General features: G+C 33.2%; 1 protein-coding gene across 1 annotated transcript; it reads left to right on the top strand.

The window, feature by feature from the left end:
- Positions 1-2720: 2720 nt before the first annotated feature.
- On the top strand, positions 2721-22266 carry LOC127723943 (protein FAM234B-like). Its single transcript, XM_052231049.1, has 7 exons — positions 2721-3178; positions 7761-7901; positions 10334-10525; positions 12915-13057; positions 16446-16623; positions 21992-22179; positions 22222-22266. The coding sequence occupies exons 1-7, from the start codon at positions 3142-3144 to the stop codon at positions 22264-22266; spliced, it is 924 nt and encodes a 307-aa protein (XP_052087009.1). The 5' UTR covers positions 2721-3141.
- The last annotated feature ends 521 nt before the right edge of the window (positions 22267-22787 follow it).

Raw genomic sequence — 22787 nt, 5'->3', positions numbered from 1 at the left:
TAAATATCAAGTAATTTTTATACGACCGCAAAAAAATTTTTGTGGTCGTATATTGGTATGACGTTGGCGTCGTCGTCGTCGTCGTCGTCGTCGTCGTCGTCCGGCGTCGTCGTCCGGCGTCGTCGTCCGAATACACATTAGTTTTCGCACTCTAACTTTAGTTTAAGTGAATGGATCTCATTGAAATTTTACTATAAGGTTCAATACCACAAAAGGAAGGTGGGGATTGATTTTGGGGGTTATGGTACTAACAGTTAAGGAATTAGGGGCCAAAAGGGGCCAAAAATAAGCATTTTTTTAACTTCCAGACATAACTTGTGTGTAAGTGTATGGATCTCTCTGACATTGTACCACAAGGTTCCATATCACAAAGGGAATGCTGGGATTGATTTTGGGGGTAATTGTCTCCAAATTTTAGGAATTAGGGGCCAAAAAGGGGCAAAAAACAAGCATTTTTCTAGTTTCATGACAATAACTTGCTTGTAAGTGTATGGATCTTTATGAAATTGTACTACAAGGTTCCATATCACAAAGGGAATACTGGGATTGATTTTTGGGGTAATTTCCTCCAAATATTAGGAATTAGGGGCCAAAAAGGGGCAAAAAACAAGCATTTTTCTAGTTTCATGACAATAACTTGTTTGTAAGTGTATGGATCTTTATGAAATTGTACTACAAGGTTCCATATCACAAAGGGAAGGCTGGGATTGATTTTGGGGGTTTTCACTCAAAATTTTAGTAATTAGGGGCCATAAAAGGGCAAAAAAAACATGCATTTTTCTAGTTTCAGGACAATAACTTGTGTGTAAGTGTATGGATCTTTATGAAATTGTACTGCAAGGTTCCATATCACAAAGGGAAAGCTGGAATTGAGTTTGGGGGTAATTGCCCTAAACGTTTAGGAATTTGGGGCCAAAAAGGGGCCAAAAAACAAGCATTTTTCTAGTTTCCAGACAATAACTTGTGTTCAAGTGTATGAATCTCTCTGTAATTGTAGTGCAAGGTACCATACCACAAAGGGAAAGCTGGGATTGAGTTTGGGGGCGGTGAATCATAAGGGGGTTCAAAAAATTGGGGGGGGGGGATTTTTTTTTTCCTTTTTTTTCTTTAACATTTTCCATTTTAAATTGGTTATTTCTGATTTATATATAAAAGCAAATAATAATGATATGGTTTGAATAGGCATACATGTGAACCTCCCGACGGGAGTACAATAATCCCGTTTTCAGGGGTCTCCTCCCGACCTCCCGTTGAAGAGGAAAAAATCCCGTGTATGAAATTTTTCATGAATGAAAAATTTCTGCCCAACATATCATCTCAGGCATCTGGTGTAACTGACATTACCTGAAGTTATATTTTACCTGTAAATCAATTAACATGCATAATTATATGGCTTCACTTGTCAGCTTGGGTGTCAAACATACTGGTAAGCAACGATTTTTACCTCAGGCTAACTGCCGTTGTGTAACAAAAACTGTGTATTTATTGGGTTACTTCCCTTGATTTATCCTGTTTTAAGTTACTTTCCTTTTAATAATGAAAATTTTTAAAAGAATATAAATAAAATATAAATTGAACAAATAATCATAAAAGGATGGTTATTAAATGATTTTAAATGTCTTAGGACAAATAAAAAAATAATAATTTGAAAATTATTTGAGGATTCTATACTTCCTTTTAAGGCTTAAATTGAAATTTATATAATAACTATGACCCTAACTTTACAGATAGAATGAATTTCTGAGTTTGCAAATTAAAACTATTTGCAGACAGCTAAAAAAATGTTCTGGTTGCAATGATTGTTTTATAGAATATGAAGTAAAAAATTTAAAGAACATACTGGAAAAAAACAATGTTAGATTGAACATGTAGAATATAAAGATGGAGAAACTTTATAAGTACAAGGGTACTATAAACATAATAAATTGGATGGAAAGTTGAAGAAAACACACTTTAAAAGACCATTTTTACAGCACACGGTTACATTTACAACAAAATTAATGTCGATTAAAAACCTCCTGATCTGAGTCCTAATCTCCTGACCAAAATTTCCCAATCTCCTGATCTGAGTTTCACAGTCCATCACATGTATGAATAGGTAAATTGAAATTTTTTAAGTTCTTAGACCACTTTCATTCTGTGTCAGAAACCTATGCTGTGTCAAATATTTAATTACAATCCAAATTCAGTGCTGTATCAAGCTTGAATGTTGTGTCCATACTTGCCCCAACTGTTCAGGGTTCGACCTCTGCGGTCGTATCAAGCTGCGCCCCAGCGGAGCATTTTTTCTTTTTTGTGATGATACACTATTGTTTCAGATAAGGGTGAAGGTTTGGTACCAGTGAAACGTTTAAACCCGCTGCAATTGTTTGCACCTGTCCTAAGTCAGGAATTTGATGTTCAGTAGTTGTCGTTTGTTGATGTGGTTCTCGTTTCTAGTTTTTTATATAGATTAGACCGTTGGTTTTCCCGTTTGAATGGTTTTACCCTAGTAATTTTTGAGGCCCTTTATAGCTTGCTGTTCGGTGTGAGCCAAGGCTCCGTGTGGAAGACTGTACTTTGACCTATAATGGTTTACTTTTATAAATTTTGACTTGGATGGAGAGTTGTCTCATTGGCACTCATACCACATCTTCTTATATCTAATAAAAATGTAGTAAAAGCAAATAAACTGAGTTTTTCACATTTTGCATTTAAGTATAATTCTTTTTTTCAGGAAAGTATTCTTATGAATTGGACCAATATACAAAAGTTCCATTAACATCTCTGAGCGATGACTCTGATGATGAAGATGTTATTTATGGACATAAAGTAGACAATGGGAAAATAGAACTTCAACTGATTCCTCCACAAAATGGGAAACCACCAGCAAAAGCACCAAAACACCAACCAAAAGTTATACAACCAGATCCTAAAAACTGGACCATTATTTGTTGGGTGACTTGTATATTGATAACATGTATAGTAATAGCAGCAGTAGGGGCACTTAAATTATCAGCTGATGATAATACTGACAATCAAAAAGTTAATTCAACTGGGAACTTGATCAATCAAACAAACCATGTGATATCTCCTCAGCAATCTAAACCAAACAAAATATCTGTGATTAAACCACCAACAAAAGGAAACAGAAAACATCCAATGGGCAAAGATTGGAAGAAAAAAATGGAAAATTATGGTAAGTTAAGAGTTAGCTTATATGAATTTTCTTGTTGATTAATCAAGCCTGTATGCTCCAGTATTTTGGACTATTAAGTTATAGATGAACTTTTACATGTATATTCCCCAGAAAAGATTTGAATCTGTATAAGTTTTGTTTGTACCTACAAAAAATCCCTGATCACTTAGGTTTTAAAAAACAAATTATACAATTTCAGTTTTATAACAAATTAATCCTTTTTTAGTGTCATTTCAGTAAATGAAAGTCATTTCTGCATTTATTTATATACATGTACATGTATATAATCAAAGTTACAAATACACTTCTTTGTATGAAAACATTATTTATTGATTGTACCAGGCTATACATGTATAAAACAATTTACAAAAGGTACTTGACAATTTAAAAATATACATTAGAATTTTAAGAGACTCCATTTTTAAAAACATCTAGAAGACTAAATATTTGTATAAATGTATCTCTGTAGTACAATAAATATAATTTTTGCATACATGCGTCCACAAATATTCACTCTGTGGTTAAAGTTTTTGAAATTTTAATAACTTTCTTAAACTATCCTGGATTTGTACCAAACTTGGACAGAAGCTTGTTTATGATCATAAGATAGTATCCAGAAGTAAATTTTGTAAAAATAAAATTCCATTTTTTCCATATATTACTTATAAATGGACTTAGTTTTTCTGCCGGGAAATATTACATTCACTCTGTGGTTAAAGTTTTTAAAATTTTAATAACTTTCTTAAACTATCCTGGGTTTGTACCAAACTTGGACAGAAGCTTGTTTATGATCATAAGATAGTATCTAGAAGTAAATTTTGTAAAAAAAAATTCCATTTTTTCCTTATTTTACTTTTAAATGGACTTAGATTTTCTGCCAGGAAACAACACATTCACTCTGTGGTTAAAGTTTTTAAAATTTTAATAACTTTCTTATACTATTTTGGATTTGTACCAAACTTGGACAGAAGCTTGTTTATGATCATAAGATAGTATCTAGAAGGAAATTTTGTAAAAAAATAAATCCATTTTTTCCTTATTTTACTTTTAAATGGACTTAGATTTTCTGCCAGGAAACAACATATTCACTCTGTGGTTAAAGTTTTTAAAATTTTAATAACTTTCTTATACTATTTTGGATTTGTACCAAACTTGGACAGAAGCTTGTTTATGATCAAATGCTAGTATCTAGAAGGAAATTTTGTTTTCTTCCAGTTAACATACCATTCAGTCTGCAGTTAAAGTTTTTAAACATTTATTAGATTCATAAACTATCCTGGATTTTTACCAAACTTGGACAGAAGCTTCTTTCAATCAAAAGATAGTATCAAGAGGAATATTTTTATTGATTTACTTCCTCATTTTTGTTGAGCCTGCGATTAACAGAAAAAGTAGGCGAGACACTGGGTTCCGCGGAACCCTTACGAATTTTTATACAGGAAGTCTCACCTTCTTTCACAGATTTTTTTTTTTTAAACATGGTTTATTTAATTTTTTATAACATGTTAAATGATTTTTTTCCAAATGAAATCAACATTGTAATGTCAGAAGAATCTATAACTTTTAGAAATGTTTGCATTTCTAGTCAGAGTAAATAAACATGGTAAGTGCTTTAGCTCCCAAAAGATGTTTGTCAAAAAATATCTCATACAAAGATATTGATGTTATTCAAATATGTTTTTTTAGTAAGAATGTTGTTCATATTTAATTTTACCAAAGAAAGCAGTGCATTATCCGATAGTCTGCATTTGTCTATAATACAGCCCCTTTTTGCAATATCAACTCCGGATCCTTTTCTCAAAACTATTCTGTTGAATTTTTTACCCTTGATAGGATTTATTCAGTGCTTTGCTTTTGCGCCAATTGGCATTTCATTTGCACCGAAAAAATCTTTCATTTGTGCCTATACTACAGGTAAATACAGATAAATAGTAAAAAAAAAAAAATAGATTTATTGAAAAGAGACTTTTAATAATGACTTTAAAACACAGTTTTTGTTTGCATATTAACACATATTCATCAGAATCAGGCATCATAAAACCATAATGAAAGCACTATACATTGATAAGAGGCTTTTCGTAATAATGTTAAAACACAGTTCTGTTATAAATCAACGTGGCCATAAAACCTAAAAGAAAGCACTATCCATTAGAGTGTTTGCCCCCAAAAATTCTTCAAAATTTATAAAAATGTATTCGTACATTTGCAGATAGATAATATAAGTATTATTCTATGTTTGATTTGGAAAATATATTTTGACTTGCATATTGTAGAGGCAATATTGGCAACACAAAGAGAATTTACCTTGTGCGTATAACCTTTGATGGTCTTTTAGTAATGTCACCAGATGCTTTTCGAACTCTGATTCTGAATTGTTGTGATTCACGATATAGCAATGACTATTTAATCTTTTCTGGTATATGTTACCTGTAAAATGGCGCAAATTATGAAATATAGTATTTTTTTTGGCGCAAATGAAATACTCAAATGTATAACCTTGTGCCCAATTTATCATGTTTTTATATTCTTATGCTTTTTGTGAGCCTGTGAAATTTATTTCGTGAAAGCAAGACAAAGCGATCCTAGATTCTGTCGGCGGCTGCATCAACTTCTTAGGTTCAGTCAGTGAGTCTGTGGTTAAATTTTTTTTATACATCAATAACTTTGTTGAACCTACATGGAATTTTATGAAATTTGGACCAGAGTTAGAAAAAACCCGGGTTTGATGAGTATAGCCCAGCCCAGTGGCTGTTTATTTGGTGTTTATTTGGGAATATGATTGCATAACAATTTAAATTTACAATTTCACTAAAACACTGCACTTAAAAAGTTTGGATTATTGAAACATAGCTTGAAAATTCTTCTAAATTTATAAAAATGTATTCGTACATTTGCAGATAGATAATATAAGTATTATTCTATGTTTGATTTGGAAAATACATTTTGACTTGCATATTGTAAAAGCAATATTGGCAACGCAAGGAGAATTTACCTTGTGCGTATAACCTTTGATGGTCTTTTAGTAATGTCACCAGATGCTTTTCGAACTCTGATTCTGAATTGTTGTGATTCACGATATAGCAATGACTATTTAATCTTTTCTGGTATATGTTACCTGTAAAATGGCGCAAATTATGAAATATAGTATTTTTTTGGCGCAAATGAAATACACAAATGTATAACCTTGTGCCCAATTTATCATGTATTTATACATGTATTCTTATGCTTTTTGTGAGCCTGTAAAATTTATTTCGTGAAAGCAAGACAAAGCGATCCTAGATTCTGTCGGCGGCGGCATCAACTTCTTAGGTTCAGTCAGTGAGTCTGTGGTTAAAGTTTATTTGGGAATATGATTGCATAACAATTTTAATTTAAAATTTCACTAAAACACTGCACTTAAAAAGTTTGGATTATTGAAACATAGCTTGAAAATAAGCAAGGTATCCAAAAATGTGCAAAACATTATTGTATTCTGCCTACATAGAATAATTGGAGAAAAGGGAGAAATTGAATTTTTGATCCTCTGAAAATCATCTGTATAAAATGTATATATTAACTGAGACTATTGTTACAGTAGTCTCAGATATTAAGCTATAATAATATTATAATAATATTGGGCTATTTAAAAAAAATGCTGACTTCCATTCAAACCTTTGTCAGTCTCTTGTAGGATACTATATATGTGATGTTTTTATGTCAGTTAATGTATTACGATAAGTTAGTTCTTACTACCAAAGATGGTAGCAGTATGTGCTCTGTATAAAAAATAATGTCCAAAAATGTACCTCAAAATGCCAGAGCAAAATTTTTTTCCATATTTTACTGATAAATGGACTTGTTTTTTTTTTACAGTTAACAATCAGTTTAGTCTGAGGTTAAAGCTTTTCAGTCATCAATAACTTTGTCAAACCTTCATGGAATTTTAGGAAATTTGGACAGAAGCTTGTTTACATATATGGTTTATGACTAATTGCAAAAGACAGTATCCAGAGAAAATTTTTGAAAATATTTATTTTCATTTTTCCTTATTTTACTGATAAATGGACTTAGTTTTTTTACAGCTACATTGTACATGTAACAAGTGGATACAGTCTGGTGTTAAAGTTTGTTACACATCAATTACTTAGTCAAACCTTCATAGAGTTTTAGGAAACTTTGGCAGAAGCTTTTTAATGACTAAGAGATAATGTTTAAAGCAAATCTTTTAAAAAAATATTTTTTTCATTTTTAGTATTTTTTCGATGAATGGACTTTGTTTTATACAAGTAACATTTACAGACATACTGGGATTAGATTTTTGTCACATCATAAATTTGTAAAGCTTCATGGATTGCTATGAAACTTGGACAGAAGCTAATCTGCAAGACCAAGAAATAGCATCTAAAGAAAAAGTTTGATTTTTTTTTTTAATTCTGTATTTTACCGATAAATGGACTTACTTTTTAATTCAACATTACACTTTTACACTGACAGCAGCAATCACAGGCAAGACACAGGGTTCCGCGGAACCTCTTACGATTTTTTTTTCAGTCATGACAGTTGTTATTTAAATATAATGATTTTTGCATAATAATTTTTTCAGGCTCTGAATCCTGTGTTAGACTTATAGATGTTGATAATGATGGTGTATTAGACATTATATTTGGTGCATCACTATCAGAAAATATTGGTGAAGGTTTACAAAAATTGCACACATCTGCTCAGGAAATTTGCAAAATGAAAAGTAAGTTCAGTTTACGTCAGTTCTTTATCTAGTTGTTTGGATTCTCCTGCATCAACTGTAACATCTTTTCATGAATGTCTTAAATGAAATACAAAACAGTAATTTTGTTAAGTCCAAAGTAACAGGAATATTTGAACTCTGTGATGTATTTTTATGACCCTTCAACATGGCATCTGTAAATCTTTATCCTTTGGGAACTGACGTAGCCATTCTGCAAAAATACATGTATCGATACGGTAACCTACACTGTATATTAACCAATTGTCATTGTATATACATGTATCACTGTAAAAAGAAAGTACAATTTAAACACTAAAAACAATTCTTTTTTTTTATTTACTTCAGAATTATGTTAGACATGTTAGATGTATTGTTTTAGTACATGTAATTATGTAACTACTCAACTACAAATATGTCCACCAATTCTTTTGAACAGATGAGAGAATTAATTTCAATTCAAGCTCAAACAACTTTATTTTGCTTGGTTTTTTTTGTACATACAGTAAAGATGTGCATAGAAGAATTCTGATTTTTTTGGACAAGTTGCAGGTTATTAATCAAAGAGTATTTTGTTTTGAAGGTGTTACAGAAATATATTTATAGGATATGTAGTTTTTGTCGAGCCTGCGACTTCTGTCACTCAAAGCTCGACATAGGGATAGTGATCCGGCTGCGGCGTTAACTAACTACTTAAAATCTTGATATTTTAGAAGGTGGAAGACCTGGATGTTTCATACTTTGTATATACATTTTGTAGATGCCTTATGTTATGAAGTTTCTGTCTGTCATATGTCCATGGTCCTTGACCTCATTTTCTTGGTTCAATGACTACTTGAAAGTTCAGATTTTTTGTAATGTTAATTTCTCTCTTATTAAGAGTAAAAGGATAACTATATTTAGTATATGCGTACCTTGCAAGGTTCCCATGCCTTTCAGACAGTTTTCATCTGACCTCAACTTCATTTCATGGATCAGTGAACAAGGTTAATTTTTTGTGGTCAAGTCCATATATTAGATACTATAAGCAATAGGTCTACTATATTTGGTGTATGGAATGATTGTAAGGTGTAAATGTCCAACTGGCAGGTGTCATCTGTCCTTGACCTCATTTTCATGGTTCAGTGGTTAAAGTTAAGTTGTTGTGTTTTGGTCTTTTTTTCAAATACTATATGCAATAGGTCAACTATATTTGGTGTATGGAAATATTTTACAATGTACATATCAGTCTGGCAGATTTTATGTGACCTTGACCTCATTTTCACTGTGCATTGCTCAGTGTTAAGTTTTTGTGTTTTGGTCTGTTTTTATTAAACTATAAGCAATAGGTCAACTATATTTGGTGTATGGAATGATTGTAAGGTGTATATGTCTATCTGGCAGGTATCATCTGACCTTGACCTCATTTTAATGGTTCATTGGTCAATGTTAAGATTTCATGGTTAAGTTTGTTTCATAGATACTATAAACAATAGGTCAACTATATTTAATGCATAGATTGATTGTAAGGTGTACATGTATGTCTGGCATGGTTCATTTGACCTTGACCTCATTTTCATGGTTCATTGGTCAATGTTAAGTTTTCCTGATTAAGTTTTTTTCTTAGAAAGTATAAGCAATAGGTGAACTATATTTGATGTATGGAATGATTGTAAGGTGTACATGTATTTCCAGTTTAGTTTATCTGACCTTGACCTCATTTTCTTGGATCATGTTAAGTTTATGTGATACTTGTAGTAAAGCTTTATATTTAGGACTATCAAAATAAAATTAATGGTCAGTAAAGCAGGCGAGACATTTCAGTGTGTGCACACTTGTTTGGTCTTATTTATTGTGGAAAACAGATTTAGAAATAACATGAATAACAGGTTAACTGACTGCAGGTTCCTGCTGGAACTCAAGGGGGCAAGATATGTGTTTCATAGACACACACAATAATAAGTAATAAGCCTTAATAAGGCAATGCTTTCTTTACAATCTCCAGTGTCCAAGTAGTGTGTGAAGACATGATTCACCAAATGTTGAATATAACAGAGACTATTTGATTGCTTTGGTTCTTCTTATGAAATAATTGGGTTAGAACCTATCATGTTCTGTATCATCCTGATGTCAGTCACATTAAATATCAGTCAGTTTCAAAGATAAGCAATGTTACAAAATAGCTGTTTCCAGCTCTTTTAAAAGAATATGTTTCATAAAATTGAGAATGGAAACGGGGAATGCAAAGAGACAACAACCGGACCAAAGAGCAGAAAACAGCCCTAGGCCACCAATTTAATCTATATGAAATATGAAACATATAAAATATATCTTCTTTGTTTTTGTATTATGTTTTGCCACATGCATTATGAATTCTTTAACTAATGCTTTTATATCTTTTAATCAGTATGACCAGAACCAGGTTTACAAGTTTTTTTTCTTTTCCAATTTCACAGATATGTCTTATCCCTGCCTAGGACATTTGTTTGCTATAAGAGGTACTGACGGTGAAGTTTTATGGAAAACATTTACTAAATCAGCTGTAATATTTATAAATTGTGAAGATTTTGATGTGAACAAGGATGGACAGAAAGACTGTATAGTTACTGGAAGGCGGGCAACTCTTCAGGCAGTAAACCCAAAGAATGGTATGTTTGAGTAACTGTTTTTATCATGTACTGGTACAAGTACATTATTTATTTTATTAACTCAGATTGTTTTCTAGTCAAAATATCATGGCCAAAAGACAAACTACCATAAAAATACATCGAGGAAAAACAGACTTGTGTCAATAATAATTGTGACGTCTTAAGTTTATAGTTCTGTTTGATAGTTGTCACTAATTAACATGTCCATAACTATTGAATTCACTAATTAACATGTCCATAACTATTGAATTCCACCCTTTCCTTGATTGTGTGATCTTGAAGAACCCTATTAGCTGCAAGGTTTAGAGTTGAGTGTCAATATGGAATAGACTTTCTCTTTTGACTTAAATTGTAAGGTTTAGTAGATAGTACACAAAAAATAAAAACTTCCTGGAAAGAAATGGATCTATGTTCAAGAATGTATAATTCTTTTATTTAGAAAATTTATGATGTACCAAATTTCATAGGGCATTGACAAACTACCCCAAAAATATATCAGGGAAAAACAATTTTTAACTGGATTTTCGAAAGAAAAATAGGTTATTGATTTGGGGATGTACAGCGGGCGGGCGGCTGCCAAACAGTGTCCGTTCATACACATGAAAACGCTTTGACGAAATCTTTTCAAATTTAGATATGTTGTTTCTTGTGACTAAATGAAGGTCAAGTACAATTTTCATGATTTTAGCTGTTCTCGTTGTTGAGTTGTAGACCTTTCAGTAGCAAAAGTGATTTTTATTATATGAATTTGAGTTATTTCCCTTTGAACAGAAATGGTGTAATTAATAATTAATTTCTATGTCATTTGGTCTCTTGTTTTTTTTTAGTTATTTCCCTTTGAACAGAAATGGTGTAATTAATAAGTATTTCATCAAAAATTGAATTCTTGGGGTTCTTTGGTATACTGATTCTAATAATGTACTTAGATTTTGGATATTGGACCATAATAGGTAAATGTCCAATTTCAAATTTTTCAGATCTTTGACCACATTAATTTCGAGTCACAAACCTATGCTGTGTCAAATATTCAATCATAATCCAAATTCAGAGCTGTTTTAAGCTTAAATGTTGTGTATATACTTGTTCAACTGTTCAGGGTTCAACCTCTGCAGGAAAATCCGGTTTGCTGTCACTCTGACAGCCTCGTGTTGTCAGTAATAATTATGATGTCCCAATTTTTCAAGTTCTTTTTGAAAGTTATCACTTAACATATTTTTTTTCAAAATATTTTAAAAAAACCTTGCTCCTTTGAAAGATTTAAAAGAAAAAAGAGGTTTCCAGATTATAATTCCAGAACTTGACATGGGATTAGAACCAAACTTGTATATATGGTCACATAAGTATCAATTCTCTTATGGTTGTGGCCTCTTATTTATTTCTTGCATGAAGAGATATATCTCGTATTTCACTCCGTGCAGTGTGATACGAAAACTGCGTTAATTTGATTGGCTTATCCAGCATCATGAGAGGATATTACAACATTTCCATTGGCTATTCCTTAGGTCATTGATAACTTTCAAAGGTTAAGACGATGTACATTTTATCTATGGCAACAGACATATGTGATTTCTTACTCCTCGAAGACTCGTTTATTATTACATTCATATTAAAATTAAATAACTTGAGTTGATATCAAGCAATATCTAATTCTCACTTGTTATGAAATTTGTAATTATCAGGTTGTCTGCCTATTGATACTATAAAATATGAAGGTTTTGTCCTGTGGGTGTCTTTCCTATTGTGTTGAGCAGATGACATTTAACAATATAAATATGATGAAAATCTGATAATTGATTTATCAGATTGTATTTGTGAATTTTGCATGATAGAAACATGTGTTTTTCTTTGTTTCACCAGCAAACCGGAAGATGACTTGATAAGTTCAGGTCAAATTTATCAACGTAGGTTCATTCTTTATGATGTCGGTGATAAGTCCAGGTCAAAGTTATTTAGGCCAAGTTAATGGAATATCACCTGGATAGTGCTTTCATTATTTGAAAGATAATATAACTGTCTGAAGTCATAACAGAATAGAATCATACATAATAGTCACCGTCACTAGAAAGAACTATGAAAAAAAGTCACTATATGCTCTTCTCTTTTATGTAGACTTGCTCTCTAGAGGTTCTTTAATATTCACTAGCAATTTATTTATGAAACTTTCTGAAGTACAAAAATAACACAAATATAAATCATTACAAATGTGTCAAACTTGGATCTTTTTTAATATGAATAAACCAACAAATTTAGAAAATTGAAGAAAGAAAATCACAGTAAGGTCAACAAGAAAAGGCTAAAAGGGGGAAAAAAGTAGCTACAAAAATTACAGTATAAGTGAAGAAAGGTAGAAAATTATATCAAATAAAAGGTCACATTTTTTTTATTTCAGGAAAAATTTTATGGCTTGGTGATAACAATTTAATAAAACCAACATGGAATACTTACCAAGTATTAGCATTACCTGACTTTGATCAGGATGGGGTACCAGAAGTATTGCTAACTAATGGTGGGGATCCAGATAAAGAACCAGAGGTAAACAATATTTATCATATAATAATGTATGTATCAGCATGGAAGTATTATATTGACAGGAACTCCAACAAGCGGACTACTAACGTTTATAGTGCGATGCCGCAAAATCGTTAAGTATCTGTTAATTAACTTGATATGTCATATGGATGCATGGGTTCCGATCAAATTTTTTGAACCTCGTGATTGATCGTAATTACGGAACATGCCGAAATAACCGGATGTATACTTAATTGTCAAGGAAATGACGTTTACCGACCATGTCACTAAATGACAAATATGTCAGTTTTTACGAGTTTTGTTGCGTAAAAACAAATAAAAAGAAATAAACGAAATCCCCGCGACTGTTTTCACAAAAAAAACCGAAGAGTAACGTACACGTTCAAGCCATAAACATTTCAGTTTAAGTTACAATCAATTTAAATTTAAAGATTTTTTATTCGTGAGAGGGCTGTTGGATAAAAACGCATAACTGTTACATGTGTCAGTATATAGATGCTAGGCTTTAAAGTCGTAAAATTCTTACAAAAAGTAAACGGAAAATCTTTTATGATATCAGCAATTATTATCGTGTTTTACTGCTAACTTTGACAAATATTTTAACTAAGTGTTTACTGAAAGAATTTTCAACAAAAATTTAATCCAAAAGTTGGTTCCCCGTAGCGGCGGGGCCCGGGGGAGGTAAAAGGATTTGATCGGGAAAAAATCAAATATTTTGATTAATTGTTTACTGAAAGTCCAATGGCAAATATTTCATGCAATTCAACAAGAAACAAAAACATAAATTGCTTAACATTGGGCGTAAGATGTTTAAGAACTGTTAAGCATTTACACACATAAATAAATTCAAATATGGTTCCCGTGATAAAATTTTAAGAATGAAAAAAATATTATACTGCTTAGGGCCCATCATGGTGATCGTTCTTTAAATGCATCCAGAAATATTTTAAGCCATTCGTAAAAAAAATCTGTCAGACGTCAGAGTAATCTCGGACTAGGTTGAATGGTTAAGGTTGTTTATGACTTTGGAATTATTATAAAAGGTGTAACAATTCATCTGTCTCGTAACCTGATAATGCTATGTAGAAGTCATCATGTGCGTGTAATTGTTAACAGTCTGTAAAACATATTTGATAAATACGCTAACTAACATTTTTCTACATTGAGACGGTAGAGAAAACTATAAATATTCTTGTAACACTCGATAAAAATTTACAGCCTTAAGCTTGAATTTGAGCTATCCTTCGCCATCTTACACACTGCACGCGCATCATATTGTTTTCCGCAAACACCCGACTTTAGGTACATGTAATTTTTAATATCGGATATTTCCCGATTTCCAAGTTCCAATGAATAAAACATATTAAACAAAACTAAAAATAAGCTTGCCCTCTTTCCGAATGCAGTTAATTTTCTTATGTCATTCTGTTAAATATGGACCGATTTTTTAGATCTTTTCAGCTTTTGCCTTCATTTATTGAACGGAAACAGGTGTCGTTATTCATGTGGCGATTCACATATAACCACGGGAGTTTCCGTGTTTATTTGCATTGGTAGGTAGATAAGACACTCGATACCAAATCACGTGATACGACCAGCTTCAGTTAACAGAACAGGCGAAGGCGGCATCGCAGATACCCCACAAAGGAGTTATCACGTACTTGACAAACTGAGTCGGAACCTTTTATTTTCTTAAAGAAATCAGTGGGATGGGAATGTGCTAATTTTTCGTTGGAGTTCCTGTCAATATAATACTTCCATGGTATCAGCAATGGGGCTGTTTTCTGCTCTTTGGTCGGGTTGTTGTCTCTTTTATACATTCCCCATTTCCATTCTCAATTTTATTACATTGTACTTATTTTATAGGGGAAAAAATGTACAATCTTCTTTCTAAAGCAAAAGATTTGTGTTCTGTTTGTTTTAAATTGACATAATATCATAGCTTTTTACTGTATCCTTTGAGATTATAATACATTTATATACTTTTATTTCTAGTTTATAACGACTAGGTTTTGTCATGAATTTGACACTTAATACTGACTTCAGTGTTAATCAATATCGTTGAGTGTCTTCAAATTATGTTTTCATTCAAATTCACTGCAAAATTTTATCAAGACCTTTGTTCATGTGTTGACAAGACTATAAGGACATGTCTTAGTACTTTTATTTGTTATATTTCTTAAGTAAAAGGTCCTCAAGGATGGACAATTGAAAATCATCTCAGATTCATAAAATGATAATATCTTAATGATCACTTATGTTTGGAACATACTTCATAAACATCTGTTATTAAAAAAAGGATGTATCTTCACCTTGACTCAACTTCATATCTATAAACCTCATGTTAGGTTTTAATTAGGTTCAGAAAGTGGGACATGATGCTTAACCTTGAATTCATTTTGTGGTTTAATGAATCTGATTAGTTTCGTAATTATATCAATTTATCATTAACTGCAAGACAAAGTCAGACTATATTTGTCATAAAATTTTATTGTTAAGAGTACATGTCTGTCTTGCAAACATTTGACCTTGACCTCATTTTCAAAGTTTTGTGATTAATGTAAATTTTTCTTGGATCAGTTTGGTTTCTCAGATAATGATAAAAAGGTTTTCTATATTTGGTCAATATATTTATTGCAAGGTTAACATGTTTGTCTGATGGAATATTCTGACCTGACCTAATTTGCCAGGTTCAGTGACTCATATTAAGTTTTCATTCTTAGATTTAAAATTTCTTAGTTGTCTTGAGATGCTCATGCCTTCGCGACAAGGGTTACTTGACTTTGATCTAATTTACATCAGATGAAGTTTTCATGATAAGTCAGATTGTCACTGCTTGTTATAAAAAGTTTGACTATATTTGATATAAAAATAGTTTCAATTATAAGGATTACATTATTGTCTGGCAGGGGTCACTTGACCTTAACCTTATTTTTATGGTTCATTAATCTTGAGGTACAATGTTTGAAACTAAAAGTTACAGGTCAATTATATTTGGTCTGTAGAATTAATTTTTGATGAACCTGTTTATCTGAAAGAGTTACTGTACTTTGTTTCTAAATATAAATAAAAGGAGATGTGGAATGTATATTTCAACAAGACAGCACTACAATCTCAAAAACAAAAAAAAACATTTGAGTTTTATTCTAAAGTTATGTTATATTATAGCAATATCCCTTTATAAATGAAGTGTACATACAGTTATTAAATTTGTATTGAATATATAAAACCATATGGATGTGACAACTTAAATGTATAAGCCAATGAAATTCTGAATTTCTTTCCTATGTTTGTAGTCCTGCAATCTTTGTAAAGAAATTTGATTAAGTGTTCTATTTTAGAGGTGTTACTTTTATAAATAGATTTTCAAACTAGGAATTGTTTTATATAGGAACATAATCGTCATTCAGGCAGACTCCTTGTTTTGTCTGGTGCTACTGGGAAAGTTTTTGGTGTCAGGTACATAGCTGCTCCACATAAGAAAGAGATCTATATGTCACCAGTTATGTATACAACTAAAGATGGATCCCAGTATGTTTTATTTGGAACTGGAGGAGAAACTATACCAGGTAATTTACTCAATTAATTCTATGGAAAATATATTGGTTAGGGATTCATATGATTTCACTAGACAAACAAATCATATGGTGTTCTTGTTATGTAAAGGATTTACTTTTGTTAAGTGTCCCATTTAGGTCAATTTTTAGCTCACCGGGGCCTGAAGGGCCCCATGTGAGCTTATGCCATCACTCAGCGTCCGGCGTCATTGTCGTCGTAAACTATTTCAAGAATCTTCTTCTCTGAAACTACTGTGCAAAATACTTCAAAACTTTAACTGAATGCTCCTTAGGGTATCTAGTTTATAATTTGTATACGAAGTTTTGATCCATGTACAAACATGGCCGCCATGGCTAAAAATAGAACATAGGGGACAAAAGCAGTTTTTGGCTTGTATCTCAAAAACTACAGCAGTTAGATCAAAAGTGAAAGAGAGTTAAAGTGATAAATGGGTCATGATCTATCTGTTATGACATTTTCAGACGAGTTCGACAACCCATTAATGGGTTACTGTTGGAAATAGTTTTATTTTTATTAAATTTTACTGTTTTTGGTTATTATTATCTTTAATATTATAATAGATCGAGAGAAAGTATAAATGGCAATAAATGTTCAGCTAAGTAAGATTTACAAATTAGTCAACATGATCATAATAGTCAATTGACCCTTTAGGAGTTATTGCCCTTAAAACGTTTTTTTTTATTACATTTTTTGTGAAAGACCAATCACTTTTTCAAAAATCTTCTTCTCTCAAACTACTTTGCCAAATACTTAAAAACTTAAATAGAATGTTCCTTAGGGTATCTAGTTTATAGATTGTATTGGGGGATTTGATCCATTTAAAAACATGGCGGCAGTTTCTAAAAATAGAACATAGGGGTCAAATGAAGTTTTTGGCTTTCATTTCAAAACCTAAAGCAGTAAGAGCAAAACTGACATAAGTGAAAGTGTTCAACAGGTTTAGATCTACCTATCAAGTAATCTTCAGACCAATATGACAACTTATTGTTGGGTTACCGTCCCGAAATAGTTAATTTTTAGGAAATTTTACAGTTTTGGGTTATATATTATCTTTAATATTATTATAGAAAGAGAGATATTAGCATCCTGATACTTTTTTTTTATAATTTCGAAATATCCTAACAAAGAGAACAAATCTCCAACCTTTAAGACAAAATCTATTATTTACCATGTTTACCCTTTCTTTCAATATTTTTTCCTCACGAGTAGTTTTTTTTTAATCATGTAAGAATTAACAAATATTATTTGTGAAAACATTGTTTATGTGCATTGTGTAGAGTGGCCAATTCATCTGACATGTTGTCTTAACTAATTATTGATACATGAATGAGTAGTTCCATTGAATTTTGATTGTAAAAACAATTTTATTTAAATGCAAAAGTAAAATCATAATATTATGAAAAATAATGAGAATAAAATCTCATGTTAGAACATTTTTCAAGTTGACACTTTTGTAAATATAAGGAGATGTGGTATGATTGCCAATTATACAACTATCCACCAGAGTTCAAATGAAGTGGATGTAAGCAATTATAATTATAGTTAACCATAATGTCTTCCACAATGAGAAAAACCCATACTGTATAGTCGGCCATAAAAGGCCCTGACATGAAGTGTGAAACAATTCAAACGTGAAAACTAACTGCCTAATTTATAACAAAACAATTTACAAAAAAAAAAAACTTGACAGACATGAACCAACGACATCCACTGTACTACAGTCTCATGACTTGGGACAGACAGACTCATGTCCTACATAACAGAAAAGACATCTATGTATATGTCTCAGACAGACTCATGTCCTACAAAGCAGAACAGACATATATGTAGATGTCTCAGACAGACTTGTGTCCTACATAGCAGAAACGACATCTATGTATATGTCTCAGACAGACTTGTGTCCTACATAGCAGAACAGACATCTATGTAGATGTCTCAGACAGACTTGTGTCCTACATAGCAGAACAGACACTTGTGTATATGTCTCAGACAATCTTGTGTCCTACATAGCAGAAACGACATCTATGTATATGTCTCAGACAGACTTGTGTCCTACATAGCAGAACAGACATCTATGTAGATGTCTCAGACAGACTTGTGTCCTACATAGCAGAAACGACATCTATGTATATGTCTCAGACAGACTTGTGTCCTACATAGCAGAACAGACATCTATGTAGATGTCTCAGACAGACTTGTGTCCTACATAGCAGAAACAACATCTATGTATATGTCTCAGACAGACTTGTGTCCTACATAGCAGAACAGACACTTGTGTATATGTCTCAGACAGACTTGTGTCCTACATAGCAGAACAGACACTTGTGTATATGTCTCAGACAGACTTGTGTCCTACATAGCAGAACAGACATCTATGTAGATGTCTCAGACAGACTTGTGTCCTACAAAGCAGAAATGACATCTATGTATATGTCTCAGACAGACTTGTGTCCTACATAGCAGAACAGACATCTATGTAGATGTCTCAGACAGACTTGTGTCCTACATAGCAGAAACGACATCTATGTATATGTCTCAGACAGACTCATGTCCTACATAGCAGAACAGACACTTGTGTATATGTCTCAGACAGACTTGTGTCCTACATAGCAGAACAGACACTTGTGTATATGTCTCAGACAGACTTGTGTCCTACATAGCAGAACAGACACTTGTGTATATGTCTCAGACAGACTTGTGTCCTACATAGCAGAACAGACATCTATGTAGATGTCTCAGACAGACTTGTGTCCTACATAGCAGAAACGACATCTATGTATATGTCTCAGACAGACTTGTGTCCTACATAGCAGAACAGACATCTATGTAGATGTCTCAGACAGACTTGTGTCCTACATAGCAGAAACGACATCTATGTATATGTCTCAGACAGACTTGTGTCCTACATAGCAGAACAGACACTTGTGTATATGTCTCAGACAGACTTGTGTCCTACATAGCAGAACAGACACTTGTGTATATGTCTCAGACAGACTTGTGTCCTACATAGCAGAACAGACACTTGTGTATATGTCTCAGACAGACTTGTGTCCTACATAGCAGAACAGACACTTGTATATATGTCTCAGACAGACTTGTGTCCTACATAGCAGAACAGACACTTGTATATATGTCTCAGACAGACTTGTGTCCTACATAGCAGAACAGACACTTGTGTATATGTCTCAGACAGACTTGTGTCCTACATAACAGAACAGACACTTGTGAATGTCTCAGACAGACCCGTGTCATACATAGCAGAAACAACATCTATGTATATGTCTCAGACAGACTGTGTCCTACATAGCAGAAACAACATCTATGTATATGTCTCAGACAGACCCTCATCCTACATAGCAGAAACAACATCTATGTATATGTCTCAGACAGACTCATGTCCTACATAGCTGAAACAACATCTATGCATATGTCTCAGACAGACTTGTGTCCTACATAGCAGAAACGACATCTATGTATATGTCTCAGACAGACTTGTGTCCTACATAGCAGAACAGACACTTGTGTATATGTCTCAGACAGACTTGTGTCCTACATAGCAGAACAGACACTTGTGTATATGTCTCAGACAGACTTGTGTCCTACATAGCAGAACAGACACTTGTATATATGTCTCAGACAGACTTGTGTCCTACATAGCAGAACAGACACTTGTGTATATGTCTCAGACAGACTTGTGTCCTACATAGCAGAACAGACACTTGTGAATATGTCTCAGACAGACTTGTGTCCTACATAGCAGAACAGACACTTGTATATATGTCTCAGACAGACTTGTGTCCTACATAGCAGAACAGACACTTGTGAATAAGTCTCAGACAGACTTGTGTCCTACATAACAGAACAGACACTTGTGTATGTCTCAGACAGACCTGTGTCCTACATAGCAGGAGCGACATCTATGTATATGTCTCAGACAGACCCGCGTCCTACATAGCAGAAACAACATCTATGTATATGTCTCAGACATACCCGCGTCCTACATAGCAGAAACAACATCTATGTATATGTCTCAGACAGACTCATGTCCTACATAGCAGAAACAACATCTATGTATATGTCTCAGACAGACTTGTGTCCTACATTGCAGAAACAACATCTATGTATATGTCTCAGACAGACCCGCGTCCTACATAGCAGAAACAACATCTATGTATATGTCTCAGACAGACTCATGTCCTACATAGCAGAAACAACATCTATGTTTATGTCTCAGACAGACTTGTGTCCTACATAGCAGAAACAACATCTATGTATATGTCTCAGACAGACCCGCGTCCTACATAGCAGAAACAACATCTATGTATATGTCTCAGACATACCCGCGTCCTACATAGCAGAAACAGCATCTATGTATATGTCTCAGACAGACTCATGTCCTACATAGCCGAAACAACATCTATGTATATGTCTCAGACAGACTTGTGTCCTACATAGCAGAAACAACATCTATGTATATGTCTCAGACAGACCCGCGTCCTACATAGCAGAAACAACATCTATGTATATGTCTCAGACAGACTCATGTCCTACATAGCAGAAACAACATCTATGTTTATGTCTCAGACAGACTTGTGTCCTACATAGCAGAAACAACATCTATGTATATGTCTCAGACAGACCTGCGTCCTACATAGCAAAAACAACATCTATGTATATGTCTCAGACAGACTCATGTCCTACATAGCAGAAACAACATCTATGTATATGTCTCAGACAGACTTGTGTCCTACATAGCAGAACAGACACTTGTGTATATGTCTCAGACAGACTTGTGTCCTATATAGCAGAAACGACATCTATGTTTATGTCTCAGACAGACTCATGTCCTCAAAGCAGAAACGACATCTATATATATGTCTCAGACAGACTCATGTCCTACATAGCAGAACAGACACTTGTGTATATGTCTCAGACAGACTCATGTGCTACATAGCAGAACAGACACTTGTGTATATGTCTCAGACAGACTCATGTCCTACATAGCAGAACAGACACTTGTGTATATGTCTCAGACAGACTCATGTCCTACATAGCAGAACAGACACTTGTGTATATGTCTCAGACAGACTCATGTCCTACATAGCAGAACAAACACTTGTGTATATGTCTCAGACAGACTCATGTCCTACATAGCAGAACAGACACTTGTGTATATGTCTCAGACAGACTTGTGTCCTACATAGCAGAACAGACACTTGTGTATATGTCTCAGACAGACTCGTGTCCTACATAGCAGAAACAACATCTATGTATATGTCTCAGACAGACTTGTGTCCTACATAGCAGAACATTATTTTGTGTTCATTGAAGAAGTAATTAAAATATTTCTAATTTCAGGAGATCTTCTTATGATATCTGTACCAGATTTGTACCATTATGTAACTGATACAGACCATAATTCTGTAGTCCCAGGAATTAATAAATCTAGCAGTTATGACTACTGGCAAAGTCATATAAAAGATGATGTCACTGGATTAATTACAGTTGTGAGGTCAGCCTTAGTGGACTTCTTTTTAGCTCACCTGGCCCAAAGGGCCAAGTGAGTTTTTCTCATCACTTGGCGTCAGTCGCCTGTCGTCCCTCATCCATCATCCGTCGTTGTCGTCCGTTAACTTTTACAAAAATCTTCTCTGAAACTACTGGGCCAAATTTAACCAAACTTAGCCACAATCATCACTAGGGTATTAAGTTTAAAAAATGTGTCCGATGACCCCGCCTGCCAACCAAAATGGCCGACATGGCTAAAGATAGAACATAGGGGTAAAATTCAGTTTTTGGCTTATATCTCTGAAACTAAAGCATTTAAAACAAATCTGATGTGGGGGTAAAAATGTTCATCAGGTAAAGATCTATCTGCCCTGAAATTTTCAGATGAATCAGACAACCCGTTGTTGGGTTGCTGCCCCTGAATTAGTAATTTTAAGGAAATTTTGCAGTTTTTGGTTATCTTGAATATTATTATAGATAGAGATAAACAGTAAACAGCAATAATGGTTCAGCAAAGTAAGATCTACAAATAAGTCAACATGACCAATATGGTCAATTGACCCCATAAGGAGTTATTGCCCTTTAAAGTCAAATTTAATAATTATGCGTAAATTTTTATACGACTGCAAAAAAATTTTGCGATCGT

This window comes from Mytilus californianus, unplaced genomic scaffold (assembly GCF_021869535.1).
Source record: "Mytilus californianus isolate M0D057914Y unplaced genomic scaffold, xbMytCali1.0.p SCAF_1, whole genome shotgun sequence".
Lineage (NCBI taxonomy): Eukaryota > Metazoa > Mollusca > Bivalvia > Mytilida > Mytilidae > Mytilus > Mytilus californianus.
This window is presented reverse-complemented; position numbering and strand designations above follow the sequence as displayed.